Source organism: Oryctolagus cuniculus, chromosome 19 (genome assembly GCF_051225735.1).
Source record: "Oryctolagus cuniculus isolate XC-2025 breed Fujian yellow rabbit chromosome 19, ASM5122573v1, whole genome shotgun sequence".
Lineage (NCBI taxonomy): Eukaryota > Metazoa > Chordata > Mammalia > Lagomorpha > Leporidae > Oryctolagus > Oryctolagus cuniculus.
In genome coordinates this window covers 63,142,051-63,167,706 of record NC_142885.1, presented here as the reverse complement: position 1 = coordinate 63,167,706, position 25,656 = coordinate 63,142,051, and the positions used below count along the sequence as shown (strand labels likewise).

Below are 25,656 nucleotides of genomic sequence, written 5' to 3'. Positions count from 1 at the left end.
CCTGGCCCAGCCCTGGCTGTTGCGGCCATTTGGGGAGTGAACCAGTAGATGGAAGATCTCTCTGTCTCTCCCGCCCTCTGTAACTCTGCCTTTCAAATAATTTTTTCAAAGTCACTTCACACAAGCAATGGCAGTGACCAAGGGCAGTCCTACGGGGGCGGCGCTGCAGCAGTTCCTAGCAGGGTCAGGTCCACAGGAAGCAGAACGTGGCTTCCAGAGCTGAAGCTCAGTGGACGGTTTCCGTCTGGAGGCAGACGGCGGTGAAGGCTGCACAACAGCGGGAATGCACATAACACACACATGCAGGTGTTACACCGCTCGATTTTATGGCATTTGCCACAACACAACACGGCGACCGCCGGGCCGACCTCGGCAACATCGCGGACTGCTCTGCCAGCAGCCGCCCTGGCTCTGAGCACCTGGAGGGCAGCGCGGGCCAGGGGTCAGGCCTCGGCACCCACCGTCTGGAACACCGTCTGGGACAGAAAACTGGCCGTGACTTTGCTGATGTCACTCTCGCCTCCCATCTTACACAGGATGTAGCCGTACAGGTTGGCGGCCTGGAGAGAAATCCCAGCGACGACGAGGGCCTGCAGTCAGACAAAGCAAAGGTAGCCCTGAGCGCGTTCCCTGGAATGTTCCCCTCCAGGCCCCAGGGGTGGCTGCGGCCTTGACCTAAGAGTGACAGCAGCCTCTCCCCGGGCAAACACTCCGAGGTCGTCACTCCGTCATCCACAGGGCAAGAGCAGGAAGCGCAGGGAAGCTAGCCCAGGGCCGCAGCTGGGGTCAGCTCCAGGGCCCACACTCCTAATTACAGTGTTAGGCAGCCCGGCTACGGCTGCTGTCTTCCCGTGTGAGGGACTAATCAGGGAACAGGCAGGCAATGCTTGCGAAGTAGAACCTGAGGACTGCTAGCTGTGACCTAGGAAGGACTCCCTACCCAACGTAGGATGTCTTATGCCTTCTGTTTTTCTTCAAAGATTTATTTATTCATTTGAAAGGAAGAGCAGGGAACGGCGCTATGGTGTGGCGGGTGGAGCCTCCGCCTGCAGTACCAGCATCCCTTGTGGATGCCAGTTCGAGTCCCGGCTGCTCCACTTCTAGTCTAGCTCTCTGCTATGGCCTGGCAGAGCAGCAGAAGATGGCCCACGTCCTTGGTCCCCTGCACCCACGTGGGAAACCCAGAGGAGGCTCCTGGCTCCTGGCTTCGGATCAGCGCGGCTCTGGCCATTGGCGGCCAGCTAGGGAGTAAACCAGCGGATGGAAGACCCCTCTCTCTCTCTGTCTCTGCCTCTCCTTCTCTCTCTGTGTTAACTCTGACTTTCAAATAAATAAATAAATAAATCTAAAAAGAAAAAAAAAAAAAAGGCAGAGCAAGAGGCAAGGAGGGAGAAACAGAGAGAGATCCTCCATCTACTGGTTGACTCCCTGAATGGCCATAACAGCCAGGTCTGGGCCAGGCCTAACCCAAGAGCCAAAAACTCCATCCCGGTCTCCCACTTGAGTGGCAGGTGCCCAAGCACTTGGGCTATCGTCCACTGCTTTCCCAGGTGCATTAGCAAGGAGCTGGATTGGTAATGGAGCAGCCAGGACTTGAACTGATCCGGGAATGCTGGCGTTTGAAGTGGTGGCTTTACTCACGATGCCACCATGCCTGCCTCTACGCTAAGCTCCTTCCTGGGGGGCAGGCATCCGGCCCAGCAGGTAAGATGCCAGGTTAGGACACTTAGGAGTGCCTGGGTTCAACACCTGCCTGCGGCTCCTGACTCCAGCTTCCTGCTAACGTGCACCGTGGGAAGCAGCAGTGATGGTTCAAGTAGTGGGGTCCCTGCCACCCAGCTGGGGTTCCAGGCTCCTGGTCCTGCCCTGGCTGTTGCAGGTGTCTGGTGAGTGATCTAGTGGGTGGGAGCCCTCTCTGTCTCTCAGCCTCTCAAATAATGATAAAGGGGCTGGCACTGTGGCACAGCAGGTAAAGCTGCCACCTGAGGTGCCAGCATCCCATATGGGCACCAGTTTGTGCTCTGGCTGCTTCATTTCCAATCCAACTCCCTGCTGTTGGCCTGGAGAAGAAGCAGAAGATGGCCCAAGTGCTTGGCTCCTGCTACCATGTGGGAGACCTGCAAGAAGCTCCTGGCTTCAGCCTGGCTCAGCCCTGGCCATTACGGCCATCTGAGGATGACCAATGGATGGAAGATCTCTCCCTCTCTCTTTCTAACTCTGCCTTTCAAATAATCTTTTTAAAATAATAATTTTATACTCTTTATCAGCATTATTCATATGAAACAAAAGGTGGAAAGAACCCAGTGACCGTCAGCTGATGAGCAGATAAACAGAATGTGGTCAGTTCCTACACTGGGAACATTATTCAGACATGAAAAGGCACCAACATGCTGCAACACTGGTGAGCCTTGAAAATATCCTAAGTGAAAAAAGCCAGATACAAAGACCACATACCCAATTTCTGTGAACTATCCAGAGAAATCTAGAGACGAAGGTAGTGCATGGGTGGCTGCCCCATGCTAGGGGACCGGGAGCATAGGGGAGTGACAGCTAACGGTTTCAGCTTGGTGCTGTGATGAACATACCCTAAACTGCTTGTGGCAACGGCTGCCCGACTCTCTGTCTAGGACAAGCACTGGGTTACACGGGGGGTCTTGACAAACGCACAGAATGTGCGTACTGTGAAAAGATTACGTACAGATTTCCAACTTTTCTGGAATCAAAATAAACTCCTCCTCCCTCCCCTCTTTAGAAATAGGCTGGTGCTGGATTCAGTCCTTGTTTGTTGTTGTTGTTGTTTTTAACATTTTATTTACTATTTAAGAGGTAGAGTTACAGATGGAGGGAGAGACCGCGAGAAAGGTCTTCCATCCCCCAACGGACTCAACGGCTGGAGATGGGCGGATCTGGAGCCAGGAGTTTCCTCCAGATCTCCCACGGGGCTGAGGCCTAAGCTCTTGGATCATCCTCCACTGCTTTCCCGGGCCACAGCAGAGAGCTGGACTGGAGGAGGAGCAGCCAGGACTTGAACCGGCGCCCATATGGGATGCCGGAGGCTCAGCCCACTACGTCACAGCGCCAGCTCCAAACGTCCCTTTTGATTTCCGTGAGCTTTCTGAAGTACCCTCATGCACTTTAAGTCAACCTGTCACAGTCCATCAGTTGACAACAAAGCCCCACCGCGCCGCCCGCGCTCCGTCACCGCGGCAGGGCCACGGGGCAGACGAGGGGCCTCACCAGCCACTTCAGCTTCAAGGAGAACAAGGTGCTGAAGAAGAAGACGATCCAGATCACCGGGCAGATGATGAGGCCGAGCCAGAAGATGCGCGCTTCCGCTTCGGTGGCAGCCACGCTGTTTGGAGACATCTGGAATACGGGAGAGGCATTCCGTTTTCAGAACGAGCGAAAATCGTGGGAACCACGCCGACTTCACACACTCGCTGCGTGCACGATCCAGGGGCCAGCCAGCAGCAGGGCAGGGCCAGAGACCCAGGTAAGCGTGAGGGCACCGCCCTCCGTGGGTCTACTCAGCGCTGCTCATCACGGGCCACACCTTTCTGGCTTCAAAAATCCAGTGGCTTTTCCCATCCTCATCGATCTGGTTCCACCACCGAAGGCCCACCAGGAGTCGTCCCGTTACATTCTGGGGAACACAGACAAAAGGCCCATCAGCGTCTTCATTTGACCAAGTGCTTGGGCCCCTGCCACCCACGTGGGAGACCCAAATGGAATTCTGGGCTCCTGCCTTCAGCCTAGCACAGCCCTGGCTATTGTAAGCATTTGGGAAGTGAACCAGCGAATGGCAGATCTCCCTCTGCCACTATGCCTTTCAAATAAATTTTTAAGTCTATAGAAAATAAATCTAAGGCAACACTGGGTTGTTGCCTTCGTTTTTTTAAAAAGATTTATTTATTTAATTGAAAGAGTTACATAGAGAAGGAGAGGTACAGAGAGAGAGAGACAGATCTTCCATCCGCTGCTTCACTCCCTAGTTGGCCGCAATGGCCGGAGCTGCACAGATCTGAAGCCAGGAGCCCGGAGCTTTTTCCAGGTCTCCCATGCAGGTGCAGGGGCCCAAGGACTTGGGCCATCTTCTACTGCTTTCCCAGGCCAAAGCAGAGAGTTGGATCAGAAGTGGAGCAGCTGGGACTTGAACCGGCACCCACGTGGGATGCCGGCACTGCAGGCAGCAGCTTTACCTGCTACGCCACAGCGCTGACCCAACGTCGCCTTCATTAAGGTCTATCTGTGTGCCCATGGCCACCGATCCCAAGCCATTCAGTAAATGCTAAATGATGCATTTTCCCCTCTAATTTTGAGTGACTCTGGTCATCTTCTTAAGCACGTATCGGCAGTTTAAACCTAGCTCCCTCTAAGCCCCACGTGTGTCAGGAGTGTCACCTGGGGACAATGCCCAGGTGTCTGGGGGGAGGTGACCTCACAGAGGAGGGGCCTCACCTTCACAGACCAGAAGTCGAAGGACAGGAGGAGAAGCACAGTGACAAAGCAGCCCACAAAGCTTCGGCTGAACCAGTCGCAGCACACGTAGGTGACGATGGCACTCACTCGGAAAAACAGGTGGAAGAAGGTGGCCAGGGGATGCCTAGGGGACAGCGAGGGGCGGTGGCTGAATCTGCCGCTGCAGAGCCGCCAGCCTGCAGCAGTCCCGCTACCTAGCCGCGTGTTCTCTTCCCCCTCGAAGAATCCAGTACTTTCCCCTACTCTGAGTCCAAATATCACTTGGCCTCTCAGGGCAGCCTCCCCTGTGAAGTGAAACGCGACAGCAGCCGCTGCTCTCCCCCCCGGGTCAGCGGCCAGTTCCCTAAAGGAAAGGTTAGGTCATTCCTCAGGTGACCGAGCACATGTGCAGCCCCCGGGGCAGAAGTCCTGTGTCACTGGGGAATGCCTGTTCCTGGAGAGAGGGAAGGCGGCTCCCACGGTCCCACCTCTCCACAGCCACCGCACGTGAGTGCCGGCTGACATTTCGCATAGGGGAAGGCTTCCCTGTCCACTGGCTTTAGACACAGACCTGCTGGGGAAGGCGCACGCCAGCCAAGCCTACGCTTGCTGCGTTGTTTTCTTTAAGTCAGATTTAAGAGCCAAGAGTAGGTGGTCTCAAAGGCGCACTGCTTTGTCAGACACCTACAGGGGTCAGGCAGCTGATGGCCACAGGGGGACACAAGTGGCTTTGTTTCTTTCTGGGGCATCCGCATTTCAATAGAACACACAGGTAGGGAACAGTGACCAAGAACGCTGCGGCATGCGCCCAGGGCTGGATGGCGATTAAGACGGATCTCGGGGCCGGCACGGTGGCACAGCGGGTTGAGATGCCACTTGCAACGTCAGCATCCCACAAGGGCACTAGTGCAAGTCCCGGCTGCCCCGCTTCCCATGCAGCCAAGGTTGCAATCCTGGCTCCAGCCTGACCGGCTCCATGGCCTTTCCTACACGACACAGCCGCTTGGTGCCTCCATCTCCCCTTCTGTAAAATGGGACTGCCGACAGTAGCCACTTCCTAAGAAGTGACCAGGCCGGGGGTGGTGCGCTCCACAGGGCTTGTGCCACGCACCTTCCTGAGTTCTCAGAACAGCTGCAGCTCAGCTTCGGCGTCACTCAAAACGGCTCCACTGGAGGGAGCTGAGCTGTAAAATCCCCCCGAGACCACAACTTTCTCTCATGACTGAGGCAGGCACCTGCTTTTCACAGTGGCGGGGATCCCCAAAGACTCCTGATCCTGCCACATTCCCCATATAAACCTTGGCGCTCCGCTGTGACAGGTGGTATTTGCTGCTCGAATCCAAGGCTTTCCCCCTCCGTGAAGGGTCAGGTGGGAGCCCGTCATCTCAGGAGAAGAGGGAAAATGACACCACGGTTGAAAAGGGGAAATGAAACCGCTCACGAGTGTTGGAAGGTGCAGAGAGTGTACTGGGCTTTTGTCACAGTGTTTCTCTATTTTTAAATCCATTTATTGGGAAGGCGGAGAGACAGAGACCTTCCATCTGCTAGTTCACTCCCCAAATGCTCCAAGACTGGAGGCTGGGCCAGGCTGAAGCCGAGAGCCAGGAACTCACTCCCGGGCTCCCCCATACATGGGCAGCAGGGCCCCGAGTGATCAAGCCATCGCCTCCTGCCTTCCATGGTATGGATAAGCAGAACACTGGATCAGAAGCAGAGGCCGAACTTGAACCCAGGTACTGGGACGCGGGATGTGGGCATCTAGAGCAGCGACTGCACCAATCACTCAGGCCATTTTCCCAGTCCTGGGTGGGGACACCTGTCGTCTGGCCTCTGAAGGGAAGGCACAGTGGATTCTCAACCCGGAACATGCATGAAAGTCGCCCAAGGACGTCTCCAATCATGCACGGGACATGCAGATTCTGACAAGGGTTGGGACACAGCATTCACGAGCATCACGGTGGGAAGGCCCGCCCACTGCCTGTTTTATAAATAAAGTTTTATTGGAACACAGCCACGCCCATCCATTCACTAGCCAGCAAAGCCAAAACTATCTACTCGGAAAACATGCCAGGAGGAATGATCTGGTGACAACATTAGGCGGCATTCAAAACGAAGCAAAATTAAATAAAGCTACTGGCTCCCATGCCCCCCAAAACATGTGCCTTCAAAAACTGGACGCAGGGGCAGAGGCGGCAGAAGGAACCAGCACACTCGTAGGAACCAGACTGGTGCGATCCTAGCAGGGTGAGGGGGTAGTGAGTGGGAAGGGACAGGGGAAGCTTCTGGAAGCTGGGCATGCTACGAGTCTTGACCTTGCACGTACATGGTGGGTTAAAAACAACAACAAAAAAAACCATACACTTAAAATTAGCACACCTTATTCTATATGTGCTAACCTCATTTTTAAAAATATTTCCTGTTCAAAGCCACTGACCAAAGACAAATCTTTGCAAGTCACTGTGGGAGCTCTGCACACGATGCTCGCCAGCAGGCACGCCCCTCAGCATTTACCCAAAGGAGCTGCTGCCTGTCCCCAAAGCGGCACCTGCTCCTTTACAGGAGCCTTGTTCCTAACTGCCAAAAGTCAGACAACCCGGAGATCCCTCAGTAGGGGACAGGTAAACTGTGGGACGTTATTCAACGATAGAGAGGAGTTCTCGAGCCACAGAAAAGGCCTGAAGCAACCTTGACACATGTGCTAAGTGAAAGAGGCCAATCATTGCAACTACAGAACATTCTAGAAAAGACAAAACTAGGGACTCAGAGTAAAGCTCAGTAGTTGTCAGGGAATCCAGAGGGGAGACGTGAGTGGGCGGGGCACAGAGGATCTGGGGGCAATGAAACCGCTCTGAGTGACACTGCCGTGGTGGACGTGGTCAGCAGTGTCCAGCATCGAGAGGGACCCTTCCTTAACCCGAGGGCCTTAGCGAACACTGACATTGGCTCATCAGCTCTAACAAGCGCACCCTGCTAACACAGGATGGTAACGGGAAATTGTGGGGTGGGGCGGGGCTTACGGGAATCTCTGTACTTTCTGCTCAATTTTTCTATAAACCCAAAGCTGCCCTAAGAAAAGAACCAGAGGTTATAAAGGTGGATGACATAGGTTGGAGGTGGCAGGCCACTTAGAGTTACCCGGGGCTGGCAGGGGACAACACCCAGAGACACACATATCCCCCTCCCACGCACTCGCACAGCAGGCTTAGTTTAGTGAGGACCGGTGCCTTCCTCCTAGGTCTGGCTGTGACCTAACGGAACCTTTACAAGTTGTTCTTGGGATGGGCTTTTAGTGCAGCGCTTCAGCTACCCCGTCCAGAACACCCACATCCCATATCCCAGTGCCTGGGTTGGAGTCCCAACTCCACCGCCCATTCCAGCTTCCCGCTGAGGTGCACCCTAGGAGGCGGCAGATGACGGCCCGCGTACTTGGGTCCCTGCCACCCACGTGGGAGAGCCGGAGTGAGTTCCTGGCTCCTGGCTTCAGCCTGGCCCCGCCCTGGCCAGTGTGGTTATTTGGGGAGTGAACCAGAAGGTAGGCACTCTCTGTCTGTCTCTACCTTTTGAATAAATAAACGCTTACTAAAATGCTGAAGCTGCTTTATTATTTAGGAGTTTAAATCGTGTTGAGAGCCGCTCTTTGGGTTTTTTTTTTTTTTTTTTTTTTTTTTGACAGGCAGAGTGGATAGTGAGAGAGAGACAGAGAGAAAGGTCTTCCTTTGCCGTTGGTTCACCCTCCAATGGCCGCCACGGCTGGCGCTCTGCGGCCGGCGCACCGCGCTGATCCGAAGGCAGGAGCCAGGTGCTTCTCCTGGTCTCCCATGGGGTGCAGGGCCCAAACACCTGGGCCATCCTCCACTGCACTCCCTGGCCAGAGCAGAGAGCTGGCCTGGAAGAGGGGCAACCGGGACAGAACCCGGCGCCCCAACCGGGACTAGAACCCGGTGTGCCGGCGCCGCTAAGTGGAGGATTAGCCTATTGAGCCGCAGCGCCAGCCACTCTTTGGTTTTTTAAGACCATTTCCACCTGAACTCCTCATCCAACACCGTATCTTAAATTCCGGGTCTCCTTTCAGTCTGTCTGGAGAGTTTTATGCCTTCCCCAAAGGCAAGCATCTGAGGTTTACTTAGGCACTAAAAAACAGCATCTGAGCTGATGTCTAGAATTTACCCCAAAATAATTCAGGGGTGGGAATGCATGGGGGTGCAAATGAAGTGGGCGGGCCCTACACTGATCATGACAGAAGCAGGCCTGGGGAACATCCGGCTCCCCTCCCTGTTCTCGGTACTTTTATGTAAATCCGAACTAAAAAGTAGAGAAACAAAGAGGTGTTCAGAGGATGTGTTGACTGGCACTGAGGCAAGACACAAACCAGGCCCACATGCTGATATTCTGGGTGCCTTGTCGGCCCGTCTGTGGTTAAAAAAAAAAAAATGCCGACCTAAAAATCCCCACTTGAGTAACTGGCCACTGCAGCTGGATGCATGAGGAACATTCCAGAAGTCGGGTCTTTTCTTCTGGGCTTACCAGTGGCTCTGCTAAAAAAAAAAAAAAATGCCCAGCCCTTCCTATACATGGACAGCATCGTACAGCGGAAGCCGGGGCCGACAGCCCTGGACGAGACACCGAGCTACCCAGAGCCTCAGGTCGCTCATCTGTAAAAAGGGAGCTCAGCACTGACCACGGAAGTCTTATCTCCTGGGAGACAAAACATCTGCAATGCCAGGCCAGAGGGAGTCCTCACGAGGTCACGGCCAACGTCCCTCTGCTCGGTGTGGCCTCACCACATTCTGAGAAGAGAGAGAAACGCCTGCAGTGACGCTCTTGACTGTCCTTGGTCAGGCGATGTCCTCGCACTGTTTGAAACGGGCAAGGTGGTGCTATGTCCCCTTACGCCCACTCAGCGGTGCTCTGCTCACAGTGGCGCTGCCCCCATGGAGATGCTGGGAGGAAGGTGTCAGGGAGACAGCCAGGATGAGGAAGTAAAGAGGTCAGCTGTGCCCCGCTCGCCCTCCTCCTGCCAGCACCCCCTCCCCTGGGAGCCTAGTGGACGTGCTGTTCTCTGAGGTCCCACGCCAGACCTCCTGAGCCGGTGACCCTATGACAACGCAGAGCCCTCCTCTATGCCCTTGTCAAGGCCAGCTCAGTCCCAGGACCAAAGTGAGAAGGAAATTAAGCCCAAGTCTGGGGCCGGTGCGATGAGGTGAGCCACCACTTAGAACGCTGCCATCTCAAATCAGAGAGCCCGCTGGAGTCCCGGGCGCCCTGCTTCCTGCTAATGTGCCTGGGATGCAGCAGAAGACGGCCCCAGTGTCTGGGCCCCGCCACCCACATGGGAGACCCAGATGGAGTTCCTGGATCCTGGCTTTGGGGAGTGAACTGGTGGATGGACGATCTCTCAATCTCCCCCTCTCTGTTGCTCTGCCCTTCACATAAATAAATCTTTTAAAAAAAAGAAGAAGAAGAGAAAGAGAGAGAGAAAAACCCAGACTGCAAAGGCCAAGGTCCCTGGGACCCCACACTCTGCAGAGGACGAACCACCCAGGCTGGATCTGACTGCTTCCCTGGAGTGACCTGGCTGTTAATCTACAGAGCCTGGCTGCTCAGGGCCCTGGAGTCGGGTGCGGGGGCGGGGCCTCGTCCTGCCTCCGGACCTGCGGGCCTGGCTGGGTGGAGCTGGGACTTCTGGGGCTTGCTCACAGTTCCTATTCAAAGGTCAGCACAATAGAGGTTTGGGTGTGGAAGTGAATAAAAGAACAGACTTCCCTCTGGTCACCACAGGTTTTCCCTCTTGTTTCTGTTCTTTATTTCTTTTTAAAGAGACATCCCAGCCTCTGCATGTGCTCTGTGTGGGAGCGTGAGCAGAAGAGCTGGCGGCTTCCAGGCAGATCCTTCCTGACGCTGCTGCACTCCTAGCAGATCCTTCGGCTCAGCTTCCAAAGAAATGAGGGCCAGGAGACCCCAAAACAGGTATTGGGTTCGGGGCAGCACTACTCTCAACAGCCCAAGGGTGGCAACGTGCCAAGTGTCTGTCAGCAGATGAGCAGATACACGGGGTCTATCTATGCCGCAGGACATGGTGTGGCCGCACAGAGGAATGGGATTCTGATCCATGCTACGTACAGCCAGAGGGACGGGGCAACTGGATGCTAAGGCAGACACAATGGCCCCGTGCTATGCTATCCCATTTATACCACAGGCAACCCCAGAGAGAGAAAGCACACCAGATGTGCACATTTTAGGAAGGTGAGATGCCCATGAGCTTCTTGAAGGTCCCCCTCTTCACATGCATGGATTTCAAAAATTTTTGCACCAAAATAAACTTTTTTAAAAATACATTTTATCTCGTTCAGAGATAGGATGGAGACAGGCAGGCAGGCAGACAGAAAATACAGGATTCCCCCCACCTGCTGGTTCCCTCCCCCACAGCAGCCGCCCCCAGCCAGGCAGGAAGCTGGGAGCCACACACTCAATCCAAGTCTCCCTTGGGGACGGCAGGAACCCCACCCCTCGAGGCATTACTGCTGCTTCCCGGGCCTGCGTTGGCTGGCGTCCAGAATGGACCAGGCTCTCAGAGCCAAACATCCTGAGCGCAGGCCAAACACCCACCCCAAACGTTATCTTGCAATTCCAAGTCCCACAAACTTCTCGAAGCAGCTTCCCACGTCTCTGAGATGAGGCTGCCCAAGCTTCCGCCTCTGCTCTCTCCTTCTCCCTGGGCCAACTCAGCTCCTGTGCTGAGAATCAGCTCAGGCCAACAGCCCTAGGAGGGCTGTTACTCGAAGCAGCTCACCGGCCCCAGGTGAGCCTTCAAATGTCGGCAGCCTCCGACCGCACACTCCAGAGACCCAGAGGAGAGCCACCCAGCCAAGCTGCTCCAACTCCCGACCTCCTCCGGGCCTGGCGTGGGATAATAAGCGCGCGCTTCCTCAAGCTGCTAACTGGAGGAAACCCGTCACATCGCAGCGGCCTCACTCCCGGCTCCCACGTTGAGGAGTTCCACTCTGCATGGAGCCTGCCACGTTTTGTCGCTGGCGTCCAAGGGCTGGAAGGGCAAGGGGTGCCTGGAAGGCCCCTGGCGTGCTTGGACAGAGCCTGGGTGAGGGGCTGTGGCCATGAGGGCAGCTGCCGTGACTCCTGCCTCTTATTTTGACTTATTTTTCATTTTACTCGACAGGCAGAGAGACAGAGACACAGTTCCCATCTGCCGGTTCACTCCCTAAACGCCCTCAATAGCCAGGGCTGGGCCAGGTCGAAGCCAAGAGCCCCACTCCATCCAGGCCTCTCACGTGGGTGGCAAAGCCCAAAGTACCTCCCGGGGCGCGCATCCGCGGGAAGCTGGACACAGAAGTGGAAGTGGGCCTCACGTCCAATACTCGCTCGAGGTCAGTCACTGACGGACAGAAAAGAGCAGAGGCGCCAAGGACTGACCTGCCAAAGCCCGGGGTGGACGGGAGCCGGCAGGAAGGCGCTGGAAGCGGGCGGCGCCTTTGACAGCTGGAAGATGGCAAGGAGCCCGCGTCCTTGGGCATTCGCGCCCTCGCTTGGAATGGGGCGTCTTTGTCTTTTTGTGGGTGCTGTTTGGGTGATTTTGGTTTTCCCACTAGAAGCAGGAAGCGCCGCTCGTGTCAAGAGCTACCAGATTCTGCCAGAGAGGGCGGGACCTTGGGAGCATCCGTATCCTCTCTGGAACGTGGAGAGAAGCATGATTTCTGACCAAAGCAGGCTGTGCCAGCCAATGGCTGCAGATACCCTACACGGTGTTTATTTCCCACCTTGGCGCTGCAACCAAGTTGGTGCCCTTTAAATCACAGGCGATGCAGAACCAGAGGCCGTCGCTGGCAGGGCCTGGCTCCGAGGTTGTTGGGTGGGAACACAGAGAGAAGTGGTTCATTCATTCAGCAAGTACGGGATCGGTGCAGTGGCTCGGCCTGCGGGAGGTCTGTGCAGGGAAGCGGGTGTCCTCCGCCTTTCAGAAGGACCTAGGACATTCTAGAAAGGACTCTTGGTTTCTGGAAACCTAAGGATGCTCCAGATCTGAGCCGACTGGGGTCCCTCCCTGCCTCAAGCCTTGGAATCAGCTCCTCCGCAGGGAGTCCTGGGATTCCAAGCAGCCAAGGGAATCGCAGGCCACGGCCAGGGCCTAGACCACAGGTAAGAGGAGGTAGAGTGGAGCTGGCATTGTGGTGCAGCAGGTTAGGCCACCGATGTGATACCAGCATCCCATAGCAGGGTGCTGGTTCGAATCCCAACTGCTCCACTTCCTGGGAGAGCAGTGGAAGATGGCCCAAGTGCCTGGGCCCCTGCCAACCATGTGGGAGACCCAGATGGAGTTCCTGGCTCCTGGCTTTGACCTGGACTAGCCCGGCTGTTACAGGCTTCTGGGGAGTGGGCCAGCGGATGGGAGCACACCTGCGCTCGCTTGTTCTCTCTCTCTCACTCTGCCTTTCAAATAATAAATAAATGTTCTTTAAAAAGAGGTAGTAGAGGGTAAAATCACGCCATCTCTGGGCCACCTTTAGAAGCAGGTGCAGTACGATTTCTGTACTATCTCTGCCAACAATCACAGCCTGGATATCACGGTGAGAGAGCTTGGGCAGACCTAGGATAAGAGGTATTCCACCAGGAGCTGGCCTTTACCCTTCAAAAATGCCCACTCCAGGGTGGGCGCCGGCTCAGCAGGGAAGCTGCGCCATCAGATGCCTGCATCCCAGATCACACCGACTGCTCCTGGCTCGAGTCCTTGCTCCTCTGCTTCTGCTTCAGCTTCCCACCACTGCCCACCCTGGAAGGCACAGGTGGGGGCTCGAGTGCCTGGCTCCCTGCCACCCCCAAGGGAGATCTGCACTGAGTTTTAGGCTCCTGGCTTGGGCCTGGCCCAGCTCTGGCTGTTACAGGCGTTTTGGAGTGAACCAGCAGACGGACACATTCTCACTCTCTCTTTCAAATGAAACTAAATTTCACCCATGTTATTTGTTAAAAAAGATTTATTTATTATTTTATTTATTTGAATGATAGAGTTACAGAGAAGTAGAGACAGAGAGAGAGGTCTTATATCTGCTGGTTCACTCACCAGTTGGCGTAATAGCCGGAGCTGCGCCAATCCGAAGCCAGGAGCCAGGAGCTTTTTCCAGGTCTCCCATGCGGGTGCAGGGGCCCCAGCACTTGGGCCATCTTCCGCTGCTTTCCCAGGCGTAGTGGCAGGAAGCTGCATCAAAAGTGCACTCCAAGATGGGATGTGGGCATCCCAAGCAAGCTTAACCGCTCTGCCACAGCACCCGCCCCGAAGGGGTTTTTTTTGAATTTGGGGTTTCATCAACCACTAAAACTCCCCACCTCACTGAAAGCAGCAAGTTTGACAATTGCTGTGTATGTGTATTTTTGCGCGCAGTTTAAGTTGGAACTCAAAATAATCTCTGATGCTAAATTTGAAACCATAGTTTAAACTGTCCAAACACACATAAGCTAAGTTCATAATCAACACGTGCATTTTTTAAAGCGATTTTCAACACTGTTTAAGAAATAGTAAATTTTACAAATGGAGCTTCAAGCCACTATAGCACATACTGAGCACCTACTGTTTACCAGGCACAGGCTCTATCAAAGTGCAGTGAACAGAATGGACCAAGTGTTGTCTTGGTGGACACTGCCGGTCTCCAGCAGGGAGGCCAAATGCCAAGGAACGGGTTCACAACCAAACCACCCAGCACCTGCGAAGGCCTGGCTGCCACCGTCCAGGCCGAAAGGATGCGGCAGGGGCCCAGACCTCAGCACAGCAGGGACACGTCCCTGGGAAGGGGATCCAGCAGGCTCCTGGTGATCTGTTCACATTGTCACACACACAGGGGCCCAAGAGCTGGACAGCACAGCTGACCAACAAGCCTGGGGTAGACGGGGCTGTGGGGACAAACAGGAGATGCGACTGCCTTCCTCCGAGTAGGGATGCGGCCGAACGGTGTGGAGGATGACGAAAGCAAGGCCCCACGCTGCCTGTGATGGTGCCGAACACCAGAGAAATGTGCTCAAACCAGCAAAGTAGACCGTTCACAGGGGTGAGCTTTATGGCTTGCAAATTATATCTCCACTTAAAAATTAAACGATGTTTTAAATATTTACGATCCAAGAATAAATTTAAGCAGCGAGTGAGACAGCAGCATGTGCAAAGGCCAGGGGGTGAGCAGGAACGAAAGCCCAGGGTACACGGCCTCAGAGGTGCACATGCACAGCCCAACCCGAGGCCCCGAGATCTCATGACAGTGGCTTCAGGAAGTCTAAGGAGAAAGTCGCTGCCCCAGGGGGAAACTGCAGCTCAGGACTTCTCACATCCCTACTGTTGGGTAACACGGCCTCTCCTGGCTTTACTGGAAAGGGGTGAGATGGGGGGCTGCAAACGCAGGTGCTTAAAGTCACCTGGGTGAGAACTGAGGCTCACCCTGAGCAGGCGGGCCCCACCACACAACGCCAGCCCATCCTTCCAGCCCTAACAGCTCTTTAAAAGAAGGAAGCAGTCCAGATTATTTTTTAAAATAATAGTTCTTTGAGGGAGAATTCATATCGCGTAACATTAACCATTTTTTTTAATGCGACTCAAAATGAACCATTTTAAAGCGATCCACGTGGTGGCAGGAAGCACGCCGGTCGCGCTGCTGTTGCACACACTTTCATGGCTCCACGGTAAAACCCCATGCCCGGCCAGCACCACGGCTCACTAGGCTAATCCTCCGCCTGCGGCACCAGCACCCTGGGTTCTCGTCCCAGTTGCTCCTCTTCAGTCCAGCTTTCTACTGTGGCCCAGGAGTGCAGGGGAGGATGGCCCAAGTGCTTGGGCCCTGCACCTGCATGGGAGACCAGGAGAAGCACCTGGCTCCTGGCTTCGGATTGGCGCAGCGCGCCGGCCGTAGCAGCCACTTGGGGGGTGAACCAATGGAAAAAGACCTTTCTGTCTCTCTCTCTCACTGTCTAACTCTGCCTATCCAAAAAAAATAAATAAATAAAAAATTTTAAAAAAATCCACCACACCCAGCAGCAGTTTCTCCCCTCTCTCTCCCTTCCTCCTCCCAGGCCCCAGCAGCCACCCACCTGCTTCTGTCTCTGTGGGGTCCTCTACTCGGGGCAATCCGGGTTTTGAATGTGGTCTTTCCCAATGTGCTCAACTCAAATCCATCGAACACAGCACGCAGGCCTGAAAGAGCGTGCCTGAGGCCTGGACTGTCACTTTGCAACGTCTATGCTGACACATTTTAAAACCTGGGGGACAGATGCCGCATTTCGACGCAGGGCACCATGAGCGCCCATTAACACCCTATGTGGCCATTCCCGAGTCACCCTAGACAGCAGCTGGCTCCTGAGCAGGGTTAGGGTGACAGCTGGCTTTGGGCTGCAGCCACACTTGAACTCCCCCCACCCACCCAGGGGTGGGGCTTTCCCCAAGGACTCCACTAAGGACCTAAGGACCTCTGGAACACACAGGTGACCTCACCCCGTCAGTGCACCGCTTCTACCCCCTCTCAAGTGCTGGTGTACACTTGAGCCAGCGGATGCATCGCCAGCTTACCCAGAAAGGAGCAATCTAGAACACTATACCAGCGTCACATGGAGGGGCCTTCAGCACCCATTTCCACCCCTGCTGAGTCGGCGTCTTCGGGGATGGGGCCCAGGATTCCGGAGTTTTGGTTCTTTGGTGGTTTGAGTCCCCTGGGGGACAATGATGACATCGAGATAGCCCAGGAGTACTGGCCCTGCACACTTGGGACACGCTGCCTTCCACGGTCTCTCTCCAAATCTAGCACCACAGGGACGAAGGTCAACACCGGCCGAGTTCCCCGCTGGGACCCTGGAGGGAGCCCAGCTGGGCCAGGACACCAGCATCTCTCAGTCCAGCCTCCATCTCACACTCACAGACCCCGTCTCACGTGTCAATCCTAACACTCCTTTGCACCCGTCTAATTCTCTCCAAGGGTAATCTGTCAAAGGCAAAGATCTTCAAAGCCCTACTGATCCTTCCTGTACCAAATTTCCAGCTATGTCTCCTCCTTCCCACACCCTGGCCTGGTTCTGACAATCCGCAGCCTACACCCCTACCTCAGGCCCTTTGCACACCCTGTTTATGCTGCCAGAGACCTCTTTCCATGCTTCTCTCCGTGTTCAGCTCCTCTTTCTACCAGGTCTCAGCACCTCCCTAAAGAGGCCTCCTCTAATAAAAGCCCCCACCCCCAGGCCTGGACCCCTTTTCTAGAACTTTCCCTCGGCTGCAGCATGTATTGCTCTCTGCAGTTACCTGGCTTACTTATAAGTCTGCTGCCTTCTCCCTAATTAAGTGGCAGCGCCCTGAGGCCGGGGCCAGAGCCGCCTGGCATTCTCTGTGTCCCTTGCACGGACGGGGCTTGGCACACCACAGACCATGCCGGTCTTTGTTGGATTTGATGAATGAATGAACACATGAATTAGAACCTCGGGCTCCATGCCGTCCAGTGGAACCTGTCTCTGACCTGGCCCCAAACGCCTTCCCAGACCGTGTGGGTTACAGTTCGGCAGAAATCACCCCTCAGGGCTTTCATGATTATAACAGCTTATGCAATCAATTTCATGGGAACACAAATATTAGTAAGGGGAAGTTACGCTCTTGTAGATTTAAGGAGTTAATTTCAAAATAAGTACTGCTGTGCCCTGATCAAAGAGAACTGAAATCTGTCTAGTTCCCCGATTCTGTGGGTTATTTTCCTGGGTAGTTGTGGGCCTTCCTTAAACAATCAGCTCTTGGTGGGACCTGCGTATGTGCCCTATTTCTGTACTTTCAGCATAAATTTCAGAGGGCCAGGAACCATGTGGCTTGTGCACCACAGGCACAGGGGACGGGGGTCTGGGGGTCTGGGGAGGGGTCCTCACTCAACCAGGTGGACCAATCTCAGAGCAGCAGCAAACTCCAAGATCATTTTTCTTCCTGGGTTTGCTGACTGGGGCATCCACCTGTGCGTGTGCACGGGTGTGTGTGTGTAGCAGAAGGGCTGGAGGGTCTGTGGGTGTGCACAAGGCTGTTTGTATAACAGTGAGAGGTTTGATACTATGTCACAAATCATGAGTGGGGGGCCGGCGCTATGGTACACAGTGGGCTAAGCCACTGCCTGTGGTGCCAGCATCCCATACGGCCGCTGGTTCTTGTCCCAGATGCCCCCTCTCTGATCCAGCTCTCTGCTAAGACCTGGGAAAGCAGTGGAGGATGGCCCAAGTACTTGGGCCCCTGTACTGCATGGGAGCCCCGGAAGAGCCTCCTGGCATCAGATCGGCCGAGCTCCAGCTGTTGTGGCTATTTGGGGAGTGAACCAGCAGACAGAAGACCAGTCTCTCTGTCCCTCTCTCTGTTAACTCTGCCATTCAAATAATGAAATAAAATCTTAAAAAAATTCCCGAGTGGCCACCAAGCCCTCCTCTGCCCTGTCACCTGCTCCCTCTCCTCCCTGGCCCCTATCCCACCAGCTTCCCTTGGGTCAACATCACACCCAAAGGAGCCATGTACAAACTTAACTTGTCCACATGACTCCCGCACCTCGAACACACACAGAACAGTCAGGGTGCCTGGGGCGTGCTGCTGCCTGCACGGACAGTGGCAGTGTCTGCAGACAGTGGCTGTCACACCCGCCACTGTGCCACTCAGCCTCCTGCCACGTGCCACGCAGTCCACAACACAGCCACAGTGGCCAAACCGCTCTAGACGGCGGACACACGCTGCATTGCCCTTCACACACAGGAAACAGACAGAAGTCCCCAGGGTGAGCAAAAGATGGAGGCCCTGCACCTGCTGTTCCCATAGCAAAGCTCATCCCGAGGGGCCGCGGGGGAGCGTGCGGCTCTGTGAGCACAGGCAACGTTCCAGGACCTGGCTGTAAGGGTGCCGACGCCCTCCCTGAGGTCCCCCGCTGGGTGGCGCTGTGCGAGCCGCTCCACTTTGCCCCGAGAAGTAAGGGTGCTGCAGCGCCGTGTGTGGGGCACACTGACGGAACCACCTCGTGTGGAACACCTGGAAGAGCGCCTGTGCACAGGACGCGCTGGCTGTTATTCCCACTCAGCGCCACGGCCCCTCACGACCAAAGCAGCCAAGAGTTCCATCCAGCCCCCAACCTAACAGAAATGGACTGGGGCAGAGATTTCCCAGTTCTCTTTGATCAGGGCAGAGCCGTACCTATTCTGAAGGTAATTCCTTAAATCGACAAAAACGTGACTTCCCCCCATTTAGATCTGTTTTCACGTGAAATTGATTGCATAACCCAAGACCCTGCCTGGGCTGCCCACGCCCATGTCAGAGCGCCTAGTTCACCAGGCCTCGGCTCCTCTGCTCCTGACCCAAATTCAAGCTCATGGGCACCCTGGGAGGCAGCAATGACAGCCCCAGAAGCTGGGTCCCTGCCACTCATGTGGGAGACCTACATGGAGCTCCCAGTTCCCAGCTGGCAGAGTGGCCCAGCCCTGGCTATTGTAGGCATTTGGGGCATGAACCAGCAGATGGAAGATCTGTCTCTCTGCCTTTAAAAAAGTAATGAAAAAGTCAGCGCTGTGGCTCACTAGGCTAATCCTCTGCCTGTGGTGCCGGCACACTGGGGTCTAGTCCCGGTCGGGGCACCAGATTCTGTCCTGGTTGCCCCTCTTCCAGGCCAGCTCTCTGCTGTGGCCCGGGAGTGCAGTGGAGGATGGCCCAAGTGCTTGGGCCCTGCACCCCATGGGAGACCAGGAGAAGCACCTGGCTCCTGCCATCGGATCAGCACAGTGCGCCGGCCACAGCGGCCATTGGAGGGTGAACCAACGGCAAAGGAAGACCTTTCTCTCTGTCTCTCTCTCTCTCACTGTCCACTCTGTCAAAAAAAAAAAAAAAAAAAAAAAAGACAGAAAGAAAGAAAAAGAAAAAAGTAATGAAAAATTAGTAAACTGATTGTGGATGACGGGAGAGACAAAAGGACCTTCCGAGCTAGTGAGGGAGTTCCAGAGGTGGCTTTTTCTCCATGTGACCTTTGCCCCCAGGCTGGGCCGGCACAGACACGTGACACTCTCAGAGGACAGTGTTCTTCCCAATGTGACACCCACCGGGGTGAGCAAGGCCCAAATGCAAAACACCAGCCAAGGAACCGGTTCCGACAACCAAGACCAAAGTCAAGTTCTGGAAACACATGGTGGCAGGAGGAGACTGCTCTGCGGTGGTGGGAACTCTCTGGAACCTGTGACCTTTGGGTGCAGAGCAGTTCTGCAAGACGGTGCCTAGAGAGCATCAGCCTAACTTCCCAGAGGAAGGGCAGTTTCCCGCTCCAGGGAGAACCCCAGCGTGATCCGTTCCAGCCCTGTGCAGACAGACGTGGAGGCACGCAAACCGTCAGTTACAGCAAGCGTTCCGGATGCCCACACGGGGCTTGTCGTATACATACCCGTCACCCCCCTCGGCTCACTCACACAACCTGACAGTGGAGGAGAAAACTGGGGGTCTGGAAGGTGCCGGGGTCTCTGTTCAAGTTCAAGGTCACTGTGACCACAGGCCAATGCAGACCTCCCTGAAAATGACCTGAGTGTCTCAAAGTAACAGAGGGGTCACTGGGATTACTGTACCCACCTGCCGGCTGCCCCAGGTGAGGGGAATTGTGAGTTGGCAAAGCAGCCACAGGCCTAGGCGAACAGAGTCACAGAAAAGACTGGCAGAAAGTGAAAGCTGCAATTTGAGGATTCAAGGTGACATGTAGCGCACACCCCTGCAGGTGACAAAGCGCCAGGCGCTGCAGGTGCAGTGGCTGGACTGCGGATGAGAGGAAGATGCTGTGTCCCCAGCTCGGACCCTTCTGGGGAGACGAGGAAAGCCCACTTGAGTCTCAGGGGGCACCTGCCAACTTGAACCCATAACCACACCGTGGGGACACCATAACTCAGCTGGGGAAGGGTGGAGTTGAGATCCAAATCGAGGTCTGCTCGACCAAAAGCCCAGGTTGCTCCTGGTCCCCGAGCAGCCGCACCGTGGCACAGCAACTTCACTCCTAGAAACGTGCGCAGAAGTGAAAGCAGATGTCTGCGCAGACCCTCACGCCCCAGTATTCTTAGCAACGTTGCTGCTGGAGCAGAAACCACCCAAATGCCCATCAGCTGATAAACGCACAGCGGCATATCCAGGCTGTGGAACGTAGCCCGCCATAAAAAGGAAGGAAATCCTGGTAAGTACCAAAATGTGGGCGAACTCGGAAACCACTATGCCAAGTGGGAGAAATCAGAGACAAGTGCATACTGTATAATGTCACGTGGCACCTTGGCTGGGCCCAGAGAGCTGTGAGGGCACTGCCAGCACAGTTTGGCATTCGAATCAGCGATGCAGGCAGGCATCACCCAACCTGTGGAGGGCTGAACGCAGAGCAGAAAGGTAGAGGATGGGAAAACCCACTCTCTGCCTGCGCCGGGACACCCACGTTCTGCTCTCACACACCAGCGCTCCAGGACTACAGCGTACCAGGGCTCGCCTGGCTCTCAGGCTGCGGGCCTGGACTGCAGCCGCACCCACAGCTTCCCCGGGTCTCCAACGTGTGGACAGCAGATCTGGGGACTACACAGCCTCCATGTTCACGGGGAGCAACCCTGCCCAGGCAATCTCTATGTTTCTAGAGAGCTGGCTGGCTCTGTTTCTCTGAGCAACCCTGACTGGTGCTGATTTCACGGATGTGTAATGTGCAGATCAGGCACATTCATACGCACAGAGAGCAGACTGGTGGGTGCCAGGGGCTCGGGGAAGGAGGAGTGGGAAGTGACTGCTTAGTGGGTGCAGGCTTTCCATCTGGGGTGATGAAACAATTCTGGGGGCCGCTGCTGTGGCACAGCGGGTTAAAGCCCCAGCCTGCAGTGTCAGCAACCCATAGGAGCACCGGTTCGAGTCCCGGCTGCTCCTCTTCTGATCTAGCTCTGCTGGAAAAGCAGTGGAAGATGGCTCAACTCCACGTGGGAGACCCAGAAGCTCCTGGCTCTTGGCTTCGGATCAGCTCAGCTCCAGCCGTTGTGGTCATTTGGGGAGTGAACCAGCAGAATGTAAGACCTCCCTCTCTCTCTCTCTCTCTCTCTCTCTCTGGCTCTACTTCTCTCTGCAACTCCTCTGTCTTTCAAATAAGTAAAATAATTCTTAAAAAAAAATCTAAACTACTGCAATATAACCAAGTCATTCCATTAAAAAAAGAAAAAAAGAAAGAATTCTGGAACTACACAGTGGTGATTGTTTCAAAATCTTGTGAGTAGACTGAAAACCACACTGAATTTTTTTTAAGAGTTTTATTTATTTGAGAGGCAGAGTTACAGAGAGAGGGAGAGACAGAGAGAGAGGTCTTCCATCCGCTGGTTTACTCCCCAAGTGGACCCAATGGCAGGAGCCAGGAGATTCTTCTGGGTCTCTCACACAGGTGCAAGGGCCCAAACATTTGGGCCACCTTCTACTGCTTTCCCAGGCCATCGCAGAGAGCTGGATTAGAAGTGGAGCAGCTGGGACTCGAACAGGCACTCAAATGGGATGCTGGTGCCGCAGGAAGGCTTAACCCCCTATGGCACAGTGCCGGTCCCATGAATTGTATACTTTAAGACTGCGTTTTTCATATCTGAATCACGTTTCAATGACACACACATATACACACAATACATTAAAATCAGAGGCAGAGGTGGCATTAGTAAATGTAGTAACAGTGGTTAAGATGCCACTTGGGGGGCCAGCACTGTGGCGTAGCAGGTTAAGTCTCTGCCTGTGATGCCAGCATCCCATATGGGTGCCGGTTTTGTCCTGGCTGCTCCACTTTGGATCCAGCTCCCTGCTAATGCTCCCAGGAAAGCAGTAGAGAATGGCCCAAGTGCTTGGGCCCCTGCACCCACATGGGAGACACAGATGTTCCAAGCTTTGGATTGGCCCAGCCCTGGCCATTGCAGCCATCTGGGGAATTAAAAATAAATTTAAAAAAATTTTTTAAAGAAATAATCTGATGAAAAAGTGGGTGGGGGGCATGTGACCTGGCCCACATCCCATTCGGGAGTGATCGAGTTTATGTGCCAGCTCCACTTCCAATTCTAGCTTTCTGCTGATGAGCAACCCGGGAGGCAGCAAGATGGCTCGAGCACACGGGCCCGCCACCAGCCACCTGGGACAGCCGCATGGAGTTCTGGTCCCGGCCGGGGGCCATATGGACATGCGGAAGTGAACAGGTACATGAGAATCACTCTCTCACTGCCTCTCTAACAAATGAAAAATTTAAATGGGCAAAGGACTTGAGCAGACACTTCTCTACACACGAAATAGATGTGAGCACCAAGCACGTGGAGAGAAGTTCAGTGTCACCACCTGCAGGGAAATGCCAAAATAAATCCCAGTGAGATAACACCTCACACCTGTTAGGACGCCTGCTGTAACCAAACAGAAAGTAACAAGTACGGGCAAGGATGAGGGGAGACTGGAACACGTGTACAGTTTCGATAAGAAGCAAAATGTTGCAACTGCTATGGAAAACATTGAAAACAGAATTACCATATGATCCAGCGATCAACAGCAGGATGTCAGAGAGAGATGTGCTCGTCCATGCTCACTGCATCACTGCTCCTAACAGCCAAGGAGAGCCAACAGCTCACGTTCCGTTCCACTGCAGATGAGTGCACAAACCAAACGTGGCCTCCCCACACAGTGGAATACTAGTCGGCCTTGACAAGGAAGAAAACGCTGACACCTGCCACAGCAGGGACGCGTGCTGAGGGTGTGATGCGCTGGCATACAGCACAGGGCCAAGAGGCGCCTCCACTTCTCGGAGGTGGCTCCGTTCATAGACAGAAATGACTCCGTTCACAGACAGAAAGCTCACTGGTGGTTAACAGGTGCACGGGGGGACGAGGGAAAGGAGAGCTGTTTAACAGACGCAGTTTCAGTTTAGCAACAAGAAAAAGTTCTGTTGCATCACAATGCGAATATACTCAACTCCACTGAACTGGTTTCACCTGGGACCCAGTCACTCACACTCACACACACACACGCACACACACACACACACCCGCCACGCTGAGAACTTTCGGCAATGTCCACCGACCTTCGTGGGTGCAGCAGAGGCCAAGGATATGCCAGTCATCCCAGTCCTCACAACAGTGGCCCGAGTGTGGTGACGCGGTGACTCAGCAAGGCAGGGGCCATGTCCCCCGCACAGCGCTTGTCCCAGCCACCTGCCTGGAGTCAGGTATGCGGGAGAAACTGCACACCATAAGGGGTTTACATGCTTGTGGGACTCTTACCAGATTCCTGGTCAAGGCCATCACTGGTCATTATGGCAGGAGAAATCACCCTCCCTCCCCCAGAAAATTCAGGCCCTCATCCCCAGAACCCATAACTGCTCCCTTATACGGCAAGAGAGCCTGCAGACCCCAGCTGAGGATCCTGGGACATGGAGATGGTCCCCGATTATGTGAGAGGGTCCTAAACGCTATAGGACAGGGGCACAGGGAGACCAGACACACACACACACACACACACACACACACACACGGGGAGAGGGGAGAGAGAGTGGGGGGAGGGGGAGGGGGAGGGGAGAGGGAGGGAGGGGAGGGGAGGGGGAGGGGAGGGAGGGGGAGGGGAGAGATGGGGAAGAGGGAGAGGGAGAGGGAAGGGGTAGGGGGAGAGAGAAGGACACAGGCCCGGAACAGCCAGCAGCCACCAGGAGCTGGGGATGTCGGGGACTAGACGTAGGACACGTGGCCCTGCCACACCTTGGCTTGGGCCCTGGTAAAACTGGCTTTGGGTTCCAGAACTGTCGAATGAACTTGTGCTGTCTGAAGACACACGTTTATGGCCACAGGAAACTCACAGCGTCTACTCCACTCTGGGGATTGTCGGATTTGAAACTGAGAACTTGGGGTAAAAAAACCAGAGATTTTGGAAAGAATGGCACTTGGGTGCCGGGGCCCCACACCTGGCGGCCCTGAGGGTGGAGGGGGGGGGGCAGGTGAGGGAGTGAGGCTGTGTGGTGGGCTCCTCCGCTCCTGGGACGCTGAAGGCCTCGGGCAGGCAGGTGGCCTCACCTGGATCAGGTCTGCCTGGATGGAGTGGAGCCGGGACTAGAGTCAGACTTCAAGGAGGTCCCACCTCTCCGGCCTCTTGCCCACCCCACGACCCCGCAGCCACCGTGGCCTTTCTTCCCACATGGCCTCGGGGCCATTGTACTTGCAGTTCCTTCAGTGTGGAACACTCTTCCTCCACAGTCTTCCATGGCTGTCTCATCCTAGTCTCAGCGCACATGCCACCTCCTCAGAGAAGCCCTCCCAGGTTGCACCCAGGATGCTGTTGATTTTCTTCCGAACCCTTCTCACACTCTATCTCATTAATGTCTGTTTTTCTGTCCAACAGTAGCTCCACCCCTCCCCTCCCCACAAACACCTGGAACGCGGGTTCCAGGCCGGCAGGGCTCTTGCCTCATTTATCTGTGAGTGAACGAACGCATTGGCAGCGCCGGGGAACGCATCGCCCCACATACCTGATCTTGGCTTTCCTAAAGGCCAGCTCCTCTTCATTGCCGAAGTCCAGCGACACGTCCTCGGTATCGTCCACCAGGGCCTGGGGAGACACGGCGGGCAGGTGGCAGGCCCGCCGCTGTGCACGCTTGGGGCGGGTCGCCATGCACCTCCACGGCCTCCCGAGCGGTTCCCCAGGACAGGCGGCTGCGATGCGAGGCCTCCTCCACCCGCCTGACCCGGGGACGCAGGCCAGCCCCAGCCCCAGCCCCAGGCCCCGGCCCGGCGCCTCCTCTCCCTCCCGGCTTCTCCCAGCGCTCCCGCAGGCCCCGCCCGTCCTCGCCATCACGCTCCCAGCCCCAGCATCCCCGCAGCCCCACCTGCTTCATCCTCCCGGAGCCGGCTCGGCGTCCACACCGCTGGCCCAGCTACGCCCGCCGCCGCCCAAGGACCTCAGGTGGCGCTCGGCCGACGCCGCGGGGCCGGAGCCTGCGCCCCGGGGTGGGGGCGGGGCGCGGCCCAGAGCGCAGTCGCAGGCTGGGGAGGGGGCTCGGCTCCCGGCGCTGGGCGGGGCTTGAGAGGGTCCCAGGGGGCTTGAGAGGGTCCCTGGAAGGAGTCCACGAGAAAAAGAGCAGGAGCCGCGAGGGTCGGGGGGTGGAGCGCGCGGATGGAGCCGTGGCAGGGAGGGGATGGAGCTGGGGGAATGGAGTCGGGGGCGGGGGCCGAGGACAG

The 25,656-nt window shown here is 55.5% G+C and overlaps 1 protein-coding gene and 2 long non-coding RNA genes across 4 annotated transcripts; 1 reads left to right on the top strand and 2 right to left on the bottom strand.

Annotated features, from left to right (window-relative positions):
* Nucleotides 1-301: 301 nt before the first annotated feature.
* On the bottom strand, nt 302-25,447 carry TVP23A (trans-golgi network vesicle protein 23 homolog A). 2 transcript variants are annotated; one of them, XM_002711789.6, is made up of 6 exons: nt 25,305-25,447; nt 24,948-25,027; nt 4,459-4,603; nt 3,554-3,643; nt 3,238-3,366; nt 302-590 (listed from the first exon to the last, which is right to left on the bottom strand). In XM_002711789.6, the coding sequence occupies exons 1-6, from the start codon at nt 25,311-25,313 to the stop codon at nt 444-446; spliced, it is 600 nt and encodes a 199-aa protein (XP_002711835.2). In that variant the 5' UTR covers nt 25,314-25,447; the 3' UTR covers nt 302-443. The 2 variants fall into 2 exon arrangements, with proteins under 2 accessions (XP_002711835.2, XP_069921109.1); XM_070065008.2 differs by lacking the exon at nt 3,554-3,643.
* On the top strand, nt 10,182-12,932 carry LOC149120627 (uncharacterized). The gene is made up of 2 exons (XR_016225663.1): nt 10,182-10,425; nt 11,633-12,932. It is a non-coding gene; the product is annotated as an uncharacterized LOC149120627 (long non-coding RNA).
* On the bottom strand, nt 22,643-23,639 carry LOC149120626 (uncharacterized). The gene is made up of 3 exons (XR_016225662.1): nt 23,514-23,639; nt 22,964-23,035; nt 22,643-22,780 (listed from the first exon to the last, which is right to left on the bottom strand). It is a non-coding gene; the product is annotated as an uncharacterized LOC149120626 (long non-coding RNA).
* Nucleotides 25,448-25,656: the final 209 nt, after the last annotated feature.